At 36.0% G+C, this 22,910-nt stretch overlaps 1 protein-coding gene across 1 annotated transcript in view; it reads right to left on the bottom strand.

The window, feature by feature from the left end:
• Positions 1–22,910, bottom strand: part of CAPS2 (calcyphosine 2) — a 46,238-nt gene that overhangs the window by 15,045 nt on the left and 8,283 nt on the right. Inside the window, exons 4-13 of the mRNA XM_035002115.1 lie at positions 22,090–22,135; positions 21,876–22,001; positions 19,345–19,518; positions 14,718–14,840; positions 11,808–11,875; positions 8,903–9,022; positions 5,359–5,433; positions 4,401–4,496; positions 4,220–4,313; positions 1,410–1,528 (exon numbers count right to left, since the gene is read on the bottom strand). Of these exons, the coding sequence (XP_034858006.1) occupies positions 1,410–1,528; positions 4,220–4,313; positions 4,401–4,496; positions 5,359–5,433; positions 8,903–9,022; positions 11,808–11,875; positions 14,718–14,840; positions 19,345–19,518; positions 21,876–22,001; positions 22,090–22,135 (1,041 nt within the window). The remainder of the gene's footprint in view (positions 1–1,409; positions 1,529–4,219; positions 4,314–4,400; positions 4,497–5,358; positions 5,434–8,902; positions 9,023–11,807; positions 11,876–14,717; positions 14,841–19,344; positions 19,519–21,875; positions 22,002–22,089; positions 22,136–22,910) is intronic.

Genomic DNA, 22,910 nt, shown 5'->3' with positions numbered 1-22,910 from the left:
TCTATATATCTATATATATATGGGTGGCTCAGTCATTAGGCATCAGCCCTGGGCTCAGGTCATGATCCCAGGGTCCTGGGATCGGGCCCCACATCAGGCTCCTTGCTCCGAGGAAAGCCTGCTTCTCCCTCTCCCACTCCCCCTGCTTGTGTTCCCTCTCTCATTCTCTCTCTCTGTCAAATAAATAAATAAAATCTTTACAAAAAATAAAAATAAATAAAAAATATATATTTTATTGATTATATGTGATTATGTTTGTTACATTTTACTTACATAATTCATATATAAATATGAATATATATAAAATATATATTATTTATATATAATGCTATGAATGCTATGAATCAAAGCATTTTTAAATGAATTTGAATTTTTTAAATCACAGAGTACATATATTATAAAATATATACAAATAACATATATTGCAACTGACATGTTCATACATATATATTATATATAATAAAATATATATAAATAATACGTTTTATATAATATCTATTCTATGACTATAAAAACTCAAATTCATTTAAAAGCACTTTTTGAGGGACGCCTGGGTGGCTCAGTCGGTTAAGCGTCCAACTCTTGAATTTGGCACAGGTCATGATCTCAGGGTCCTGAGAATGAAGCCCCACATTGAGCTCTATGCTGGTGAGCGCAGAGCCTGCTTAAGATTCTCTCTTTCCCTCTTCCTCTGACCTTCTCTCCCCCAACCCCGTGCTTGCTCTCTCTCTCTCTCTAAAAAATAAAAATTAAAAAAAAAAAACACTGGGCGCCTGGGTGGCTCAGTTGGTTAAGCAACTGCCTTCGGCTCAGGTCATGATCCTGGAGTCCCGGGATCGAGTCCCGCATCGGGCTCCCTGCTCAGCGGGGGATCTGCTTCTCCCTCTGACCCTCCCCCCTCTCATGCTCTCTCTATCTCAGTCTCTCTCTCAAATAAATAAATAAAATCTTAAAAAAATAAATAAATAAAAATAAAACCACTTTTTGATCCATAGCATTATTTTTTCATTATGGAAATCATCAATCAATGAATACTATAATTATGTGAGACCCAAGACATTTTTTAGTGCTAAAAAAAAAAAAGCATTACACTAAAAATGTGGGAAATGTTATAATATTGTACTATAAGCTTACCTTTTAAAATTGACTGCTTTGGTGGCATTTGGTAAAATAGAAGTGTTATAGCATGGCAAATTAATAAGGTACCTTTAACATAAAATGGAATACTTTTGATCTTTATTTAACTATTCCTACACATAAAGTGTATTTGAGTACAATATAGCCCATGAAGTAGACAAATATAGCTATGCTTTGTTTTTCAAAAATATAAAGTTTACTAAAGTCAAAATGCTTTACGATAGAAGATCATTTTATGATAATAAAAAATAGTGTTTTCATATTTGACTTACTTGAGAGAATCCAAAGCTATCTGATCAATATTAGTGATCCGAAGTATAAGTAATGTGTTTTCTTTTATGCTTTCTGGAAGTCTGGGATGATCAGAACTCAAAAATGTCAAGTTTGCACCCTAAAGAAATTAACAGATGAATTCTTTAAAGCTAGAAAGTATATAAGAAGTAAAATACAATGAACACTAATTTTAAATATTCAATTTAAATTTAAATATTCAATTCTCATTATGTTTGACACGGTATACTTTTATACTGATAAAAAAAAGTATATTCAGAGAATATTTAGAAACCACACAGGCTTCAGCTAATAATATTGGAAAATAAAGGAAATAATTTCCCAATCAATCTCTCAATTAGAACAATCTTAGATTTAACAATTGATGTGAAAAAATAAGAACTCCAATTTTTTAGGAGTCAGAGGAAGAAAGGACAAGTAATTTTAATTGAAATTATGACATCCTTAAATCCAGAAACAGACCTATTGATTTACAGAAAGATGTACTGCAAATTGATGACCTAATAGATTCATCACCCTCTTGCACCTGGTCTTTCGACAACAAACATCACATAAATGTAAAACGAACTGTAACCTAATTGGAGCAGCAAGGCTTTGGTGAAAACATTCCTATCAAAAATCCCTAGAGTTGCTCAAATAAGTCTGGCCAAATATGAACAGACACAAATGTAAAATAAGGGGCTTAATTATCTCTCTTGAAAATAAGGGGAGAGATTTCTTTCCTCTCCTTTTTCCTGGAGCATTTAGTTAAAAAACGTAAGTACAGTACTCTCTCCATTCTTTAAAATGTCTATCAATTCTCTTGAAATGACTATTTGAAGCAATTAAAGAGGCTGTGATAGGTGTAGCAGTGTAATGCATATGAGCCTACGTATGTATACAGCTCTGTGTGCATAAGGTCTATCTATGAGTTCTGAGTCATGCATCCAAAGCAATAGATGCATGCTTGTGAGTGAACGTGTGCACTTTTATGCATGCACGTCTGTGGGCACATGCGCACGTTTACAGGACTATTATCTGAACAGCTGACCTAAAGGTCCTTTTAGGGAGTGTCTGGGAAACACCTTCGTGGGGCATACAGAAGTGAAAAGGTAAGTTCCAGAGTAACACCTGGAAGGCAGACAAGACCCGCCCCCACCTCCACAAAAAAGAAAAATAAGCCGAGTATTTCTGCATAAAGAAATGAAAGATTGTGGGAAGAGCAAGAGATGGTAGGAGTCAGAAAACGGAGAGGAGGACCTATACCACGGCAAATATAGAACAGGATAGTAAGAATAAATCATAAAATACACTAAATTTCTGGAGCAGCAGTTCAGACCTAGAGGTAACTTGAATGTTGGGACAGACATTAAACATTCTGTATACAGGTATGTGAAATGGGATTTGGAGCTGATTTTCTCTAGCTCTCGAGAGGCAGGCTAGAGTGACTAGTCTAGTGTATTTAATCCAAGGCTAAGATGTAAAGTTCTTCTTCATCCCCAACTCCTCACATAACCAGTCACGATATCCTATTGATTCTGCCTCCTGAAGACTTTAAAATTTTCTTCTAATTAGCTTCATAGCCACAGCCACTTGCCTAATTTAGGTTGCTATAACCTCCTTCCTAATTAATAGAATTCAATCCAATCTGGTTCTTTCTCCTAGTCTTTGATCCATTCCCCATATTGTAACAAGAGAGATCTTTCTTTCTAAATCACAAACCTGATAATGTCAGCTCCCCTCATTCCATCCCCCTCTCATCTTTCAATGATTCCCCAATACATTCTAGGTAACTCTTTAATATAAGGCTACTCTTAATAAGCTCTGACTCATCTCTTGCCAACTCCCACCTTGAACTAAATTTCAGCCAGACTGAACGACTTCCAGTTCTCCAAATAAGCCATGCTCTTTAATGCTTGTTCTTTGCGTAAGCTGTCTCCTCCTCCTAGAAGCCTTTTCAACTATCCTCTCCTGTCTATCTATCCCAGCCTTTTCTAGATCCATATTAGACGGCACTGTCTCCAGGAAGCCTTCTTTGACCCAACAAAACTGAATCATTGCCCCTCTGATGTGGCCCTCCTATTTGACTGTATTTCCCATCAGACTGTAAGCTCCATGCAAATAGGGAATTGATTTAACTTATTCACTGTTCTATCTCCAAATGCTTAGCCTATGAGTAGATATTTGTTATGTGGATGGTCAATGTGGACAGTGCTAAATTTTACTCATGAGATAATGTGAACATAATAATTTAAAATTTAAGAGCACTATACAAAATTGTAATATTACCTATGATCGACCCATTCTAGGGAATCTTTGTTATACTCCATAAGTCAGGAGTTGTGTAAGGTGGGGAAATCACAAGGCGGAGAAGCTAAATATCAGATATGTGATAGCTCCAAAGGCCAAGTATCCCTTCATATAGAGAAGAACATGCATCTACAGGAGATAGGCCTGCATGACGTGGACCATTACTCCTGGGACTATTGAAGTAGCCACTTACCCAGTGGTACAGCCTTGTAGGGTCTTCAAAAGTACCAAGAGACAAGCTCTCCCAAACTTATATTGCAGATTTGTGAGGGAGGGATAGAGTGTTACAAGGAATAAATGCTATATGCTTACATTCAGACCACTGGGATCTGGACCTGAGAGGCAGAACCTCCCGGGGAAAGATCAACCATTAGCCCCTGCTTGATAAGGAGTAGAGATAATAAATTGAAAACTAGAAACCCTGTTCCTTCTACCCCCACACCATCCCACAAAATTCAGCATCTGGCATTAAAACATTTGCATACATATACACTTCACTTACAACATAAAAATCACCAAGTTGGTAGTGTTTTCCTTTTCTTCGTCCACACTGATGACTATAAATGTTTTTTTGAATAAAAGGAAGCACATTTGTTCTAGAAGTTAAATGACAAAAATGTGAGGTTATTCAGCTTCTCTCAGAAGTAATCATCTTGAGAGTTGTAACAATTTTTATGGCATACCTGTTTTTCCCAAATTGCCGATATTCATAAATTGTTAGGGACTGGTCATGAGCAAAAAAGAACCCAACCAGCTCTCTGCAAGCATCATGTCCATTTCTAGAAAAACAGAATGATATTAAAAATTTTCAAATAGGGTAATTTTCAAATTAAGTAATAAACCAGAATTGTGTATGTCAAAGAATAGCATTACTCGAATGTGCAGCAATGAGCAAGGGTTATGGGAAGCTATGGGGAAACATGGCATGGCTTGCTGAAGTGTCAATTTAAGTAAGATTTGGATGGAGAAAAAAGCTTTATGGTCACTATCACACTGATAGGATATAGAAATATTACAATGTAGATTACTATTTTGACATAGACTTTTAAGATTAAATGAAAGACCTTAAAAAATGTTGACCTTGCAAGAAGCCACTCAAGGATAGACACTTATCTTTGTGATAGAAAGTTTAAAATCACTGAACAAACTTGATAATTTTTAAAAACACACTTCACCTTTAATATACACAAAGAACACCAGCATTGTGTATGACTGGAAGTTTCTAAGACAGAGGTAACAGATTTGAGAATCATCTTCCTTCTCACTGTCCTGCATCTATCAATAATCTACTATTAAGTTAAGCCATTAAAAGAAAATCAAAGACAGCAGCTTACGTAAAGTTTAATTTTTAAATGCTTTACCATCTTCTAGTAATATTATGTATCTTTATAAAATTCCCTTCTAAGTTTCTTTTTGAAAGCCATTTTAAAATCACTTTTTAAGTAACTTCTAATTAAAATGTCTTATTTTTGGTTCATAGTTCCTATAATTTTTGTAACATTAATATTACCTAAAAATATTCATTCTAAATTCACATTTTACATTTAAATGTGACAAATTTAATCTCATTATTGTTATTTCTATTTGAAGAGAATATTGTTTTATAATCATAGGAGTAAAGTTTAATAAAATCACAATTACCTTGATATGATCCTACCATCAAATTGTACTTTATGAGAAAGCATATTTTCAGTTAATGTAGAATGGGTTCTTATCCTGTTAAGAAATACATTTGTCAATAATTAGTTTCAAGTTTCCTATACTTGATGTTGATGTAAAAGATAAAGTACAAAAACGGTTATGTTGATATGTTGAAATGCACAGAATGAAGATGAAGTTATAAACCTCTTTTTTTCTGAGAGTGCTAGCTAACTGAAGCAGACTCAGGAAATAATCCTGGATACAGTGTATAATACACACACACATACATTCTGTGTTAGAAGGTATAGTATCAAAGTGCTACACAAGTAAATAGCACACTTGTAACTGGTCCTATCACAGGGCTACTGGCAGCCATTTCTAACCCTGTTCTCCTTTGCCTCCCTCCAATCATCTAATTTGCTTTTCTGGCCTCTTTCCATTAGAGGTGACTAAGGGACAAAGTTCTGCCAATAATCTTCGAGGAAAGACTTTCTTTTGTCCTGAAAGGAGAGTGGCGTGGGAACAGTTCCTGTCTCTGAACATGGCAGGGATGTGATGCTAGGAGCCCCGGCAGCCATCAGGCAACCATGTCAGAAAGGCCAACAAGATCTTGAGGAAGCCAGCCCAGGGCTGTGTCATCCCTGAACCATTGAACTAAAACCAACACTACCTCCAGGCAGCTGGTTTTGTAGGAAAATAAATCCTGACTTTTTAAAGTCACTATCAGTCAAATTTTCAGTCACGGGTAGCTGAAAACATACCTTACCAAAATAACAGAATGGTGGAAAAAGTGCAGATGAGGTTCCAGCCTTGAATAAGTCTAGCTATAAGACCTCTGATCAGCTGAGTAATCTTTATGGCCTTCAGATGGCACTAAATGATCTCACAAAGATTGCTAGTCCTAGAATTCTGTTTAATAATATGAAACAAAACCCAAATGTCCACACTTTAGCATCCTATTACTAGTAAACTCCTTTATAATAAAAAATCTGAAGATTTGGTGATGTATCTTTAGTCTCCTTCCTAAATAATTTTATGGCACTCCAATAAAGCTGCAGGCATAATGAAACTGCAATAATGTAAATAGAAAGGGTATGGGTCATTGGGAACTTGAAAAGCAATACCTCTATAAAATCAAGGTCTCTGAAAAATAAGCAGGATACAGACAAGAGCCTATGGGCCAAAGGAGTTTGTGAACACAGAGTGGAGCCATGATAGATTGGTCTTCTCAATTCAATTTAATCCATTAGTATTAATGTGTTTATTGAATGCTCACTACATGCCTGAAAAAACTCTAAATGCCAAGAAAATAACAGCAATAATAACAGCTACTATTTATTGAGAACTCCCCAGACACCAGCCATTATTAAAATCACTTAAATGCACATTGGTTCATTCATTGCTTGCAGTATAATTCCATGAAGTACTATTATCCCATCTTACAAATAAATTTTACAGAGTCATATAATTAGTGCATGACAGAGCCCAACCTTGCTCATAACCATTACGTTATATTGCTTCTCAAAGGTGAATAGAACTCAATTTAACAGTGATATGTTGAAGTAATAGCTTCAAAGAGTCTACAGTCTCCTTGAAAAGATAAAAGAAGTAAATAAGACATTTATATTACAAGTGGAAAGTTCTGTGTTAGCGTTTTAGGTATTCAGTAAGTAGTACCAAACACTTCTCTCTACCCAAGTTCTTAACAATACAGGAATAAGAATCGGGCAGGTAAGGACCAAAATACGAATTTTACTGCTCATGGTGGGAATGCTAATTACAGCAACCCCTTTGAAAAACTATGTGGCAGTATTTTTTAAAGCTGAACATATGTGCACTAAATGGTCCAGCGATTCCACTTCTAAGTATGTATTAAGCAGAAATGAGTACATACGTTCACCAAAAAACATGTACCAAAGTTCATGGAAGCACCATTCTTAAAAGGCCAAATGTCCATCAACAGCTATGAATAAACTGTGGTATATTTAAATACCATGAAATACTGTATGGAAATGAGAATAAAAGACAACGACAAATAACAACATGGATAAACTCACAAACACGTTGAGTAAAAAGAAGCCAGATACCTAGAGTCCAAATTTTGTGATTTCAGTAAGTTTACAACAAGGCAGTTAGCATCCATGCTATCAGGGCAGAGAGGTTAAGCTGGGGCGGCAGAGGACGTGGGTGGTAACTGGGAGGCAGCACAGGCAAGTTGCTGAGGCACTAAGAACGCTCTAGTTCTGGGTCTAGGGACTTGGTACATGAGCATTATCCAGTCTGTGGAAATTCCTATGCTGTACACTTAAAATGTGTACATTTTGTGCACAGATATTTTATTTCAGTAAAAGCTTACTTTAAAAAAGAGAAGTTTAGATGTGTTAGCTAAAGGATGACCCTCCAGAGTTGTTCACACTCTATACCTCAGAACATGTAAATATGTTACAATTACATGATACAATAAAAGGGACTTTGCATATATGATTCAAGACCTTGAGATGAGATTATCTGGAATTATCCAGCTGGATTCAATGCAATCACAGGTGTCTTTGTAAGAAGAAAGCAGAGGGATATGTTGACTACAGAAGAAGAGTATCAGAGGGGTGCCTGGGTGGCTCAGTCGGTTAAGCGTCTGGCTTTGGCTCAGGTCATGATCCCAGGGTCAGAGTGATAAAACACTGACTGTAGCTGGTTTTGAACATGGAGGAAGGCCAGAGCCAAGGAATAAAGGAAGCCTCTAAAAGCTGAAAGAGACAGGGAAATGTATTCTCCCCTGAAGCCTCCACAAGAAATGCATCCCTGCCAACACCTTGATTTTAGGTTTCTGACCTGCAGAACTGTAAGAAAATAAATTTGTGTTGTTTAAAGTATTGTTTGTAGTAATTTGTTACAGCAACCATAGGAAGTTGATACATGATTCCTTTGAATATTTAAAGGTATGGAAATAGACCTTCAAGAAAATAAGAATGAGACCAAAAAAATAACAGTTCTAAGAACTTCTTGGCATTTATAGCAGTCTGAAAATATGAGAGAACTGCTGCACGAACTGGTGGATTTTCTTTGTCTCTTAATGCTGAGGCTAGCTGTCAACTGCCAGTGAAGTAGTTGAGAAATTTAAGTCGACTGCACCCAAAAACTGTGAAAGTCCAAAGATTTTATAAGCTACAAAGTAAAAGGCAAAATAATAATAATAATAATAATAATAATAATAATAACTTGTAAGCAATAATAATTTTGAATATATTATGATATTCAGTATATATAAATGTCTCAGTTGCTATATTCTGTATTTTCACATACATTATCTCCCAGGTTATAACTCTTATTCCTAAATTATTAATAAAAAACCTGGAGGGCAAAGTTTATCCCTATATCTTAAAGTGGCACAAGTGGGAACCGAACTCCAAAAACTCCACTCCCCTTTATATAGAAAAAAGCAAAACTGAGCCAAAAAAAATCTTTTCAGTTAGACACAAAAGTACATCTTCTTTAATTCATTTATAAAATACTATATCTTCATTTGATATAAGTACAATTTTCTTACTTAGTTTCATGTAGTGTTCTTTTCCTAAATCGAAGAGGTGCTATCTTTGAATCTGGAAAGATACGAGCACTTTCTTGTCTCTCAGCGGTTAGGTTTTGTTCTGGATCACTGATTACAGCCCTATATGGGAAAATACAAAGTCTGACAACTCAATATGATAATGCACTATTCTAGCATTCACATATTTATAAGCAGCTAGAAAAGCTCATCTACAAATACAAATTTACACTACTGTCAGAATTATACATTTTCCAGATACTGAATGAATAAATTTAATAATTAAAAAATTCTGGCCATAAAAAAGTGAATATTCCTATCAATCTCTCTTTCTATAAGTGTTATCTAAATATAAATTGAAAATTTTGAGACAACTCAGCTCCATGTCTCTCCCTTATTATTCTTTAAACAAAGAGACACTGCTGGTGACTTCTGAATAAAGACATGAAGCAAAGTAAGTAAGAAACCATATGGATTTCTGGGGGAAAATCATTCCAAGCAGTGGGGAAAATAAATGCAAAACACCTAACACAGGAGTGAACCTGGTATGTTTCACAACAGGAAGGAAGCTGAATGGCTGGAGCAGAATAGACAAGAGAGAGAGAAGTAGGAAAAGCAGTCCAAGTTCAAATGGTGGACAGATGATGTAGGGCTTGGGTAAACTACATTATAGACCATAATTTTTTAGCACTCCTGAGCCACATCCTTGCCATGGCCTCATTATAGGTGCACTGTACTAATTTCTCACCCTTTAGTTTTGAGCTTAGCCATTTGACTTGCTTTGGCCAATTATATATAGCTGGATGCCTCTGCTGATCTCAATTAAACTAACTCATGTAAGTGTGGGTTGGCTGGGGATCTGCTCATCTAGCATTATCTTGGCTAAGTGGCCCAGCTGCATTTGCAGAGTCATGTTCTTCTTGAGCTCAGTGGGTTAGCCAGGCTGTGTTCTTTTCACCAATATGGCAAAAGCTCAAAAAGGCAAGTGGAAACACATAAGGCTTCTTAAGGCCTAAGCTCAGAACTGAGACCACTGCTTTTGTTCATATATAACTGGCCAAAGTAAGTAAAAAGCAAGAGCCACTTAGCCAAGCCTAGCGTGGACAGCTGATCTGAAGATACATGAGTTCTAATTAATCAATGTAGTTTTAAGATACTGGTTTTGTGGTAATATATAACCAATACATAGATTTTACTCTGACTGAGATGGGAAATTACTGGAGGGTTTGATCTGGCTTACTTTTTAATAGACGTACGTTGGCTGCTGGTTTAAGAATAGACCAACGAGGGGCAAATGCAAACACAATGAGTCCAGTTAGAAAGAGACTGAAATGATCCAGGAAAAAGAAGATGATATTATGAACAGGGATGATGGCAGCAGAAGGAGTAAATTTATTTTGATTGTAGAACTGAGAGTGATTGCTGACAAACTGAATATAGGATTTAAGAAAAAGAGAGGCATCAAAAGCATCAGAAACATTTTAGGTCTAAATAACCTAAAGAATGGAGGTGCCTTGGAGGAAAATTAAAGAGGATTTGGTCATGGGGAAGGAGCGAAAAGAACTTCGAGGAACCCAGATTGGCAAATGTTATGTTGGAACCTTAGATCAGAGAAGCATCAGCATATGAATGCTTTTTAAAGGCATGATGCTGGATGAGATCAGTTAGGAAGTCAGTGTAGAAAAAGTCTAAGAATGGAGCCCAGTGTACTCCCACGTATAAGGACAGGGGTGATGAAAAGGAACAGGGGAAGAGACTGAGAAGGAGCAGAAGGAAGGAGGAAAACCAGCTAGGTGTTGTGTGCAGGAAGCCAAATGGGAAAGAGAAAAGTATTTCAAAGAGGAGAAACTTTTCAGTGGAGACAGATGCTGCTGTTGGGTCAAGTAAATGAGAACTGAGAAATCACGATTAGTTGAGCAACACAGACGCCATGAGTTAGCTTATGAGGACATGCTGAGGTGGCACGGTGCGGGTGAAAACATCAACAAAGTGAGTTCAAAAGATAACAGAAAGAGGAACATTGAAGACTATAATTAATTATTTCAAGACAGTTACTGAAAAACATGCATGTAGAATATCTTTCTGCCACCGAAATAATTTTTTTCAAAGCTAACCATAAGTCTTACTTCTTCCTTGAAGACTTCCTAGACTATTCCAGCCTTTTCTGAAATCCTACAGTATTTACATATTATCATGCAATTTTTAGCACAGCAGGTACTTAACGCTTTACAGTCTTCTAAGAGTTATGAAACTTCAGATTAATTCTTAACAGTCCCACAGTTCCCAAACTGTGCACCATGTCAACTCCAGGGTGCCACATGGAACTCACAGGGACTACGTGGGATATTTTAATTTTTGAGGGAAACACGGTTATACTTGATATCTGTTGGAGACTACATGAACTATCACCTCAAGGTAATTCACAGTTTCAACAAGATATCACTCTTTCAGTGAGGTCAAACCTTTGTAAAGCTGGATTTTCTACAGTTGCTGTGATAAATAGCAAGTGCCATGTGGAATTGAAAGTGAAGGTGACAGCATCCTCAACAATCCTAAGGTTTGAGAGACTGTGCCTTGCACCAGAAGGTGCATACCAGTAATTGTGGCTATTTAAGAGTGAAATACAAATATTTTTTCTTTTAATTTATGTGTATTATTTTCTTGAAATGGCCATTAAGTTGTCATGAAGTAAATAGTTAGAGAAAAATACTTAACAAAGAGAACTGTTGGGTATTTCTACTGGCCTAGGAATGCTGTAAAAAACCATCACTCCAACATTGTGAGCGCAGTGAACGGGGAACGTGTGGGAACCTCGGAGTCAGCCACTGGTTGATTGACTAAGGATAAAAAAAAATTTAACGAAAACTTTCTGACTGGATTTCTATCACTCATTACTACTTACTCTCACCTAGATAAGTGGTCTACCATCACTTGCTCTGCAACAGTCTGTTTCTTCCTCTCTGCAGCCACAATTTCCTAAGAAGAGAAAATTTTTTAAATGTCATTATCAATAAAACAGAACAACACTAGAGTTAACACGAGAACCCTAAAATATATGCTAAATTTTCAACTTCCTTCTTAAATAGAGATTACTATATCCATCATTAATAAAAACAAATTCCAATAATTTAATCTGAAAATAGCATTTATTTCCTAAAAAATAATGCACTTTAATTTCGGTAGAAATCATCAGAGATTTCCATGTGCTGCATCTGAATTTCATGGAGCCAGAATAAAGGAGGAGGAGACTATGATATCCCTCTCCTTGACAGATGCCCTGTAAAAAGCACTTTAACCTGCTCCAAGAAGAATACCAACATTGACACGAAAAGAGTTTGTTCTAAAACTATTTATAGTAGATGAAGCTAAAATTGAATTGGAATCCCTCAACCCTTTATCAAAAATTTAAAAATAAAAATCTTTCATAAGCTGTCATTAAAAGGATAATATTTTCTATGCATAATATCCATTAATACTTGGTCAACTTTTCTCAATTACTGGTTTGATTAAATTATCTTCACACTGTTTTTTCCTTTTCAACTCATTTGAAAATACTTCTACTACATTTTAGGTTATATCAAATCAAAAGATTAGTAATCGCTCAATTCCAATTAGATTATAATGTAACTATATTTACTAAAATGTTTCTTTTGAAGAGTAAATGAAAGAGGTTAAAAAACTAAGGGGTCAAAATAAAGCTTGTTTTATTTCTACACTGTAAATTCCTGTCATCTCCATTGATCACGGCAATAAATGAAATCAAGTACAATAATGTAGCTTTTGATGGAGGCTTTGTAACCTTAGGGAGAGCACTCTATTCAAAATGGACACAAACTCCAAGTAAGAATGACTAAAGGCATATCATACATAGAAACTCCTAAGAAACCTAGAAATTTGGGTACAATTATTTAAATGTTAGTCTATAACTGAATTTGGCCTTTTCTGGGGGGTTTGGTAGAAATTAAGATACAGTTTACACATCCAAATATGCCCCATATAAATACAGTTCACGCCATTTAACATATAACTGCATTTGATGTTCTCTAAGCTTATGACACTTTATAATGATTTTTGTTTAATAATAAATTTAAAACAGCAATTAAAAAGTTAGAAAACGTATGGTAACTTACAGTCACAGCAAAGTGTGTTTTATGTCTAAGGGTGATGAAGGTGAACACTGAGTAAAATATGAAATTATATGCAGAAAAGGTCAGCCAGAACATAGGTGCAAAACCCAGAAGCGAGCAGAAGAGGGGAGATTAATGAACAGAGCCCATGCAGAAAGCCCATCTTGTGTGTTGGCATTTATGGTGGCTTTACTGTAGGAAAGGTTAGAACTGCCCTCAGGCACATTGATTTTAAGGTCTGTGTAAACATAAAGCAGAAGCAGAAGCAGAAGTCACACAGATGCAAAGGATCTAATAATGTTGAAAAATGACAAGCAAACTAAAAGAGATGGGTATAAAAACCACAGGTTCACTGCTTCTGGTGTTCAATTAAGTAGTTAAAAATTAAATTAAAAAGTTTCCACCTAGATTTTAAACATAAGTCAGTACTAATTTCAAATGCATTCAAAGTTTAATCATGTAAACATGTCCTTGGGGAAAAAACAGATAAATACGTGCTACCACAATAAAGTAAAATATTTGATGCTGAATTTAGTGCATTAAAGTGATCTTAAGTAAAAGAAATCCGCTAACACCCAGATGGCTTTGGATGACACCAAGAACAATACCCAATGGGCCTTAAGTATCAGTAACATCCATTTCAAGTAGAACTTGAGGAACATATCAAAATCAGCCTTATTTGGAAGACTATTTTGCCTTACAAAGTAGCTTTTTAAATTTTAGGATAATCCTGGTAATAGTCCTTATTCTATTAAACATAAATGTCTAAATAATAATAGGCATAGAAAATAATGTTTATGTTGTTTTAGGACAAGAACTACAACAAATTAGCAACTTGAGACATCCACAGAAAATCAGTCCAAGATCCAGACACTGATTACACATTGCTGTCAACTGAGAACATATTAATTATGGGTGACTGTAATCCAAATAAAATATATAGTGACTTTCCTCTATGATAATGATAATATAACCATCTAAAACCATAATGCTTTATTATTATTTAGGCTACCTAAAGCAGAGTTTTCCCAGCTTTTGAAGTACCACACACTGGTATTTCATCAATCCATTACAAAGATGTCTAAGATCTTAATCACCTGGGGGGTCTGGGGTGACCAGTGGACTCCAACTTGAAGCAGCTCGGTCTGATTACCCCAGGACACTATAGAAATGTAATTACCTATTTGTACCAGATCTGGCCTAAGTGATACTCATCCAACAATCTAACTGATTTTGTAAAAGACACAATTTAAAGTTAATACTGAGAATTTAGAGTTTCGCTTCCCTTTTCCTAAAAAAAAAAAAAAAATACTTTATTCTTGCCCTTTTCCTTAACTTGCTGGAATTTCTCTAGTCTTATTAGCTTATCACTTTCAAAAAATAACTAGGTTACTTTGGGGATAGGGCTGATGCTAAATAATCCCACTGACAAAAATAGCAGCCAATTAACATTTTTAATAGTATAAACTAAATTTTTACAAACTCTCAAAGATTCAAGACTATTTCTCCACAGTAAATATACCAAACCTCAACCATTTGTAAAAATGTGGATTCAATTTACACGTTAGTGAACATTCACTGCTGAACAAATTCAATTGTTGTAATTATTTATTCAATTTTAAGTCTGCAACATCTTGGACAGCAAATTATCTTAATGGCTTAAGAAGTAAGTAAAGATCATGATAACTTACAGCATCAGATTTTCTCATACTCCTTTGTGCATTGTAAGGGATGTCTGCATAACCCTGCTGTAAGAGGGCTTTCCTATCCAGAGTGGTAAGACCATCCACGATGGCTTCTTCACCTTTTACACACTGTAAGGGAAAGCAATAAATGAATTCTTGAGAGTTTATACTTAGTTCACATACTTAGCATATTTGTTTTTAACAAAATAGTGTGTTAAATAACCTCTGAACACATCAATAGTTATTTATGTACAACTATGTATACATAACAATACATAACACATAACAATAGTTTTTTGTGTATAACATTACAGGCTCTGATAATCAGATTGCCCTATTTGAATGCAGTTCTTCCACCTTCTAGCTAGATGACCTCTCTGTGCCTCAATTTACCCATGGTAATGGGAATTAAAAGGGGAATTAATAATAGTAACAGTAACTACTTTACACACACACAAAGATGAAATGTCCAACACTTATAAAAGTATCTGACATACAATAAGCATCAGATAAAAGGTAGCAACTATTATACTATTATTGCCCACCTGAGTCTTTGTAAAGTTAATAAAAATGGGTATGTTCACTCCTCTGTAAAATGAAATTCCTAAGTACTAAGAGATGGGATATATCCTTTGAGATAAAGGATCCTCTGGGATCCTAAAGATAAACACTAAATTTTTCTCTGAATATAAGGTGTACATATATTCTTTTAACAACAACAACAAAAATGTCCCAGTAGGATAGCAACTGCCAAAAACTTAATAGATTACAAGAGTTTTTCCTCCAGGGTTTTTTCTTACTTTAGACCTTTCTTAAAAGGTCACATTCCATATTCATACTCTATTCTGTCTTCGTGACCTTTGATTGCTACATGAAATCTTATTATACATTTCTTTGTGAATGTTGTCTGCCTCTCCTGCTATAAGTTCCATGAGGGAGGGAACCTTGTCTGTCATTTTTATTTCAATATTCCTGATGCCAGAACAGGACCACACACAGTGAGCACTCGATAAATACTTATTCACAAATGAATAATGCATCTTGTATAAGTATTAACTATTATGGGATGCCTGGGTGGCTCAGTTGGTTAAGCGTCTGCCTTCAGCTGGGGTCATGATCCCAGGGTCCTGGGATCGAGTCCCGGGTCGGGCTCCCTGCTCAGTGGGGAGCCTGCTTCTCCCTCTCCCGCTCACCCTGCTTATGCTCTCTCTGTCAAATAAATAAATAAAACCTTTAAAAAAAAAGTATTAACTATTGGGAAATCAATTTATGAGGATACTTTATAATTTTTTTACCTCCTAATATATTTTTTTCCTGCATAGTTATTTATTTTAACAGGCACCAAAAAGATGTTTAGCATTAAATAAGGTAAATTAAACAGATTAAATTAACAGATATGTTTAAGTATAAGCAAAGGTCTGCACTATGTTCAGGTTGGAAGAAGCTTTCAAAAGATTTTTATTTTGTTTCAGGTTGTTTTTATCCTTTTACAAAAGGGAAACAGTGACATTTTCACTCGTTATGTCAGATTTAACCTTCCCAAACCAGATTTCCTTGTGGTCTTCCCCACCCTTCCAATTGCTCAGGCCAAAAACCTTAGAGTCCTCCTTCATCATCCCTTTCTCCTAAGCCTACAACCAATCCATCAGCAAATATTCTCAGCAAATATTCTCAAATATTCAAAATCTATCCAGAATCTGGCTTCTCATCACGACCACTTCTTATCCAAGTCTGCTGCCTGGGTCCAAGCCATCATCCTCATCTCTCATAGAGATTATTGTGACAGCCTCCTCAAACATCTTTCTGCTTCCAACTTGGTCCTATTCTCAGTAAAACCCATCCTCAACATAGCAAAGTAGCTTTCTGCCTAAGTAAAAGGCAAGGTCCTTATGTAGTCCACAAGGCCTCACAGATCTGCCTACCAGCCCCCCCTTTAACTCTCTCCCCATCTCTTCCTTGCTCTTCCTCCATTGACCACACTGTTTTCCTTGATATTTCTTAAACACTCCATGCCCCCTCCCACTTCATGACACTTAAGAGTTTATCCTGAGTGGCTTGTGCATCACCCTTTTCAGATGTGTGCTGAAATGCTACCTTATGGGAAAGATCTTTCTGGTGATCTGTACAAATTGCAATCCTAACTTGAGCCCTGCTCTTCCCAGTGCCCTTCCATCCATAGCATTTATCACCAACTGTCAGACTATATGGGTTGATTGATTCATTCATTTTTTTTCTTGCTAAGTCCTTCCTTTATGATATATACTCTGTAAGGGCAAAAGTATTTGTCTGTTTTATTCACTGACTTAGTATTTTTTATAAAATTGAAGTTTCATGACTTTCATGCTTTATTTAAAGATGTTTCACTATTTAAAATATAAGTTTACATCTTAGGTAACAATTTGACAACAAGAGATTCATCAGCTTTTTATACTAAATGGAAGAAAAACTCAACAAAGGAAATTTGCCATTAGACAAGCGAGGGGAACTTTTATTTTACTGTTTGATTGATTATGGTGGTTATGGCCTTTAGTTATTGTCCTAGATCCTAAATATGTCCAACTTTAGCTTTTTAATTAGTAAAAGGAATCAATTTACATGTTGTTCCCTGCTTTATAGAGGGGCTTACATTTCTGATATCAGGAAGCAATTCTATTTCCAGAGATTAGTATTCCAGTGTTAATTAATGTAATTATAATAGGATTTACTTATAGCCCATTTATACAGCAGTTTTGATTTTCATAATGGTATATATCTAAAAAGACATCAAAAACGTTGCTTGACCCCATTAAGTATAAAATTATTATGTAGAGAAACCAGGGCCTTTTTGTAAGGCTATCAAGAACATATGAAATAATAATTATATACATTTATATGTAGATTTTAAAAATCAAAGCAAAACAGAATTTTTTCCAGAAGAAAACATGAATATGCTGGCTTCTATAAAACCCTTCATTCATACTATACAAGCATTTACCAATCATATGGGAAGCTTCACAAGCAATATTTGTTCCTCCCTTAATCAAAAATAAACAAATGCCTTCAATTGAACCTACGTTCAAGGAAACCAGTTTTACTTTAAAAAAATTTTAGGGGCCCTGGGGTGACTCAGTCAGTTAAGCATCCAGCTCTTGATTTCCAGCCCAGTCATGATCTCAGGGTTGTGAGATCAAGCCTCTCATCTTGCTCTGCACTGAATGTGGAGCCTACTTCGGATTTTCCCTCTGCCTCTACCTCTGCCCACCCCCCCACCCGCCACCCCCAGGCCTCCGCATGTGTGTGTGTGTGTGGGTGCACGCGCTTAAAAAAAAAACAAAACTTTAAACCACTTTGCTGCAGCAAATAAAGCATGAACTTATAGAAATCTTCATTCTATTTTCCCAACATTATTACAGTGACCTAAATATCACATTATAGATCCTACAACTATATGGCCAGGTGCTAAAGGGCTATGAAATTATCCTGCCTATTATTACAGACATCAGATTATTATATTTGTGTGCATCTGTTTGGATCTGGAAATCTGTCTTAGTATAAAAGAGACCAAATAATCCGTTAATTTTGTTACTCTTTCCACTGAACACCATGTGATAAAGTCAGTTCAAGATAGTTCCTACATGGATTAGATAAAATAGCTGATATGCTATACCTACTTATAAATTAATCAATTCTTTTTACCTATAAAAATGTTAAGCAAATACAACCAGCAAACTTCCCTGAAAATACATTATTCTTATAAAAAATTCACTGAATTAGGGCACCTGGGCGGCTCAGTTGGTTAAGCGACTGCCTTCGGCTCAGGTCATGATCCTGGAGTCCCGGGATCGAGTCCCGCATCGGGCTCCCTGCTCGGCAGGGAGTCTGCTTCTCCCTCTGCCCTCTTCCCTCTTGTGCTCTCTGTCTCTCATTCTCTCCCTCTCAAATAAATAAATAAAATCTTTAAAAAAAAAATTCACTGAATTAAGAATCATATTTAAGTATTCTCTCCTTCGTGGCCAGTAGTATCATAGACTATGTTTCCAAACCTTTCTTTCCACAATTCAAGGTTGACCTTTCCTATATGCTTATGAAAAGCCATTAAATTGATTATGGTTAGTTTGCTCTTATATTCATGAATGATGAATTTACACCTAATTAACATTAAATAAAAGTATAAACTTAGAAATTCATGATGTTAAAAAATATCTCCCAACAAGAACCAGAAGACAATCATGGAGTGATGACAGTTTTGGAATAAAATAGGGTTACTGCAACATCTGAAATCACTTTTCAACTTTAAAATTTAGACTGTGAGGTAAACAGAGTTCAAGATAGCTACATCAAAAACAGCTTTTTAATACTGCCTTATTTTCAAATCCCAAGTCAAATGGAAAACTCCTTACACAGAAAAGATGACTAGGTCATATGGCTAGAGTTTTCACATTTGAAAATGATAATAATAAACTTTTAGAGTTGTTGTTAAGAATAAACTAGTTAATGCAGGCAGAATACTTAAAATAGACCCTAGCACACAGAAATAAATGCTAGCTACTATACTTACTATGACTAACAGCAAAACATACCAGACAAAAAGATTTCCATAGTACATGTAATTTTTTTAAATTTCATCAGAACTTTATAAAGTCTCATACATTACCTTGTCATCTATCTTGTTTCTTGGACACTGTTGTGTGATCTTTGATTTTGTCTTTTCTGCATTTCTCTGACTATACTGTTTATATCCCTCTTTCATTTCAGTTTTATATTGCTGATATTTTAGTTTATATTTGCTTGTTGGTGCTGGCAAGTTTTCAGGAATTATGTCTTGCTCCTAGATATAAAAATAAGAAGTATGTTATCTGTCAGAAAAACCAAAATAATTATTAATTTTCCTTATTAACATTAATAGGTTTATCATTTATCTTAACATTTATGCCTAAGAAACAGATCATTATGATCTATGTGCTAAACAGAGGTGGTATTTATTTATTATTATTTTTTAAATTTATTTGACAGAGAGAGAGAATATAAGCAGGGGGAGCAGCAGGGTGAGAGGGAGAAGCAGGTTCCCACTGAGCAGGGAAATATCTGTACCTTCCATTCAAACTTGCTATGAACCTAAAACTGTTCTAAAAAATAGTCTATTAAAAAAAAAAGACAGGATACAAAGATATGTAGCTTTAAACAACAACAAAAAAAGATTTTATTTTTTTATTTGAGAGAGAGAGAGAGCATGTGCACGAGTGGTGGGGGAGGGGCAGAGGGAGAAGGAGAAGCAGACTCCCTGCTCAGCAGGAAGCACTACGCAAGGCTCAATCCCAGGACCCCAGGATCATGATCTGAGCTGAAGGCAGACGCTTAACCGACTGAGCCACCCAGGCGCCCCCAGAGGTGATATTTAAAACGTTCAGCTGGTATAGCATCACTGAGCAATCAAAGCAGATGTAATGGCTCAGAAAGGGCAGCAGCCTTAAGTACCAGGGAGCCTGTACCTGGTTTCCCTGCTGAAGATCAGTCCTGGTTCTAAAATAATTTGAGAAGACAAAAATTAAATTTTCTTTCTTCTTAAGAGTTTTAGATAGGCCTTGGGCGCCTGGGTGGCTCAGTTGGTTAAGCGACTGCCTTCGGCTCAGGTCATGATCCTGGAGTCCTGGGATCGAGTCCCACATCGGGCTCCCTGCTCAGCAGGGAGTCTGCTTTGCCCTCTGACCCTCCCCCCTCTCATGCTCTCTCTCTCTCATTCTCTCTGTCTCAAATAAATAAATAAAATCTTTAAAAAAAAAGAGTTTTAGATAGGCCCTTTATTCCTGCCCCAGAAAAAACTCCACTGACAAGCATTTCTTCCAGAATAGTTACAGGAATTAGAGATCACAAACACTAAGAAGCGCTGGTTGTCATTTGTAGAATTTCAGATATATCACCTTCTGGTAGTATTTAGTTCCCTACCACATTCCCATGGGAGTAAGAGATAACAGAGCCAGTGGATAAGTAAAATCTAAAAGGAGTACTAAGCAAACACAATGGCATATATATTGGCCCAAAGGGGGATAGCCACTCCAAAAGGAGGATAAAGCCAGCACGACCCTTGAAAAGTGTTGATAACATCCAGGTCTAACCTAGAGAAGGATAAAACAAAGTGTCAGGGTGAAAATTGTAGCATGATACAGTCTAGGGTACTACTGGTGCAATTTATCCAAAATGAGACTGAGGAGAACGTGAATAGAACCAGCTAAGGGTGCCTGGGTGGTTCAGCTGGTTAAGCCTCTGACTCTTGATTTCCACGCAGGTCATGATCTCAGGATCTTGAGATCAAGCCCCGCGTTGGGCTCTGTGCTGGGCATGAAGCCTGCTTAGGAGTCTCTCTCTCCCTCTCCCTCTGCCCCTCCCCTGCCCCCCGCACACACACTCTCTCTCTTTAAAAAAAAAATAAATAAATAAAATATATTTATATTTATATTTATATAACATATATATACAAGTTTAAAAAAATAGAACCAGCTACAGGAGAAAGACTAACAAAGACAGAAAAGTAAGCCCTCCTCATAGAATACTGGTCAGAACTTGTGTTCATAACACAAAATAAAACACTAAATATTGTTTGAAGTGTAAATATTGTCCCAAGGAGATAGCTTGGAATAAGTATAGTTACTTAGTTACTCCATAGCATACTAGTAGCCCAAAGTATAAGTTAATTTCCAAGAGACAAATCACATTGTTAAACCAGCAAGATCTGATCTAATACTCTACCATATTTTTTAAATTCCTGGATTTCCTATTAGGATAAACCTGTACTTCACTAATTGTATAAGACATTTTTTTTTTAAAGATTTTATTTATTTATTCATGAGAGACAGAGGCAGAGGGAAAAGCAGGCTCCCCGCGGAGAAGGGAGCCCGATGTGGGACTCGATCCCAGGACCCTGGGATCATGACCTGAGCCGAAGGCAGACACTTAACCGACTGAGCCACCCAGGCGTCCCTGTATAAGACATTTTTAAAATACTATTCCTATGTGAAAAAAAATGTAAAACAAAGTAGAATTATTTCACCAACATGATTGGGATGTTAATATATACAATACTTAAACTGGACAAATCATAGACTGAACATAATAAAATTTCTGGACTAAATAGAGTGCTTAAATGCACATTATAATTCTGAAAGTTGGTAATAAGAAATAAATACTAACCAGTTCATTTAGATGATGCTGAGTATGTGATATTTGACATGGTGTGATGCAACTAAGAGCAGAAGATGAATTTGGTGGGTTAAAATGAACATGGGCAGTAGTAAGTGGGACGTATGAAAAATCATCCTAAAATAAAATTACATAATACTTATGAAACACTATATGCAATATTTTGTTCAAATGTTTATTATAGTAAATACCAAGTAAAAATTACCTCCTCGTCAGAGTCAATGAGGCTTCCCAAATCAAGTCGTGGAACCCTGAAAGAAATAATCTATGCATCTCATAACTTTTTAAAATGAGGCTTTAATAGTTGCAAATCATACATGCTACATCTTATATAAAAAGGTACACTAGGGACTTCTGGGTGGCTCAGTTGGTTAAGCATCTACCTTCACCTCAGGTCATGATCCCAGGGTCCTGGGATCCAGTCCCACATCGTGCTCCTTGCTCAGCGGGGAGCCTGCTTCTCCCTCTCCCTTTGCCTGCTGCTCCCCATGCTTGTGCTCTCTCTCTCTGACAAATAAATAAATAAAATCTTAAAATAATTAATTAAATAAATAAATAAAAAGGTATACTAAAGCCAAAGGTGTGCTGTACCTACCAGCTGTAAAAGGAAATGCCCAGCAGTTTTTGAGCTGGTTGTTAACAAAGCATTATTAAAAATAAAATTATATAAACTTATAAATAAGTAAGTTATATTAAAAATAAAGGTAATAAATACTCAAAGTCATCACTTCTTAATGACTTTACTGTACTTCACTATTGTTTATTTACATCTATGGCATTTGTGTGGTAATATAAGGGTGTGCATCTCTTTCCAACTCTGTGTTCAGTGGGATACTATAAACATAGGGTGAAATCGGCCACAGTGGGATCATTCACACAAAAACTGGCACATGCTATGAATTAGGACTTGATTTATTATTTTGTTGATTTCTTTTTTTTTTAAGTTTTTTTTTTATTTATTTAACAGAGAGATTCAGCGAGAGAGGGAACACAAGCAGGGGGAGTGGGAGAGGGAGAAGCAGGCTT

Source organism: Mirounga leonina, unplaced genomic scaffold (assembly GCF_011800145.1).
Source record: "Mirounga leonina isolate KUSES-001 unplaced genomic scaffold, KU_Mleo_1.0 Mir_126, whole genome shotgun sequence".
In the NCBI taxonomy this organism is placed as follows: domain Eukaryota; kingdom Metazoa; phylum Chordata; class Mammalia; order Carnivora; family Phocidae; genus Mirounga; species Mirounga leonina.
The sequence above is the reverse complement of the archived record's forward strand: the minus strand, read 5'-3'. Positions and strand labels throughout refer to the sequence as shown.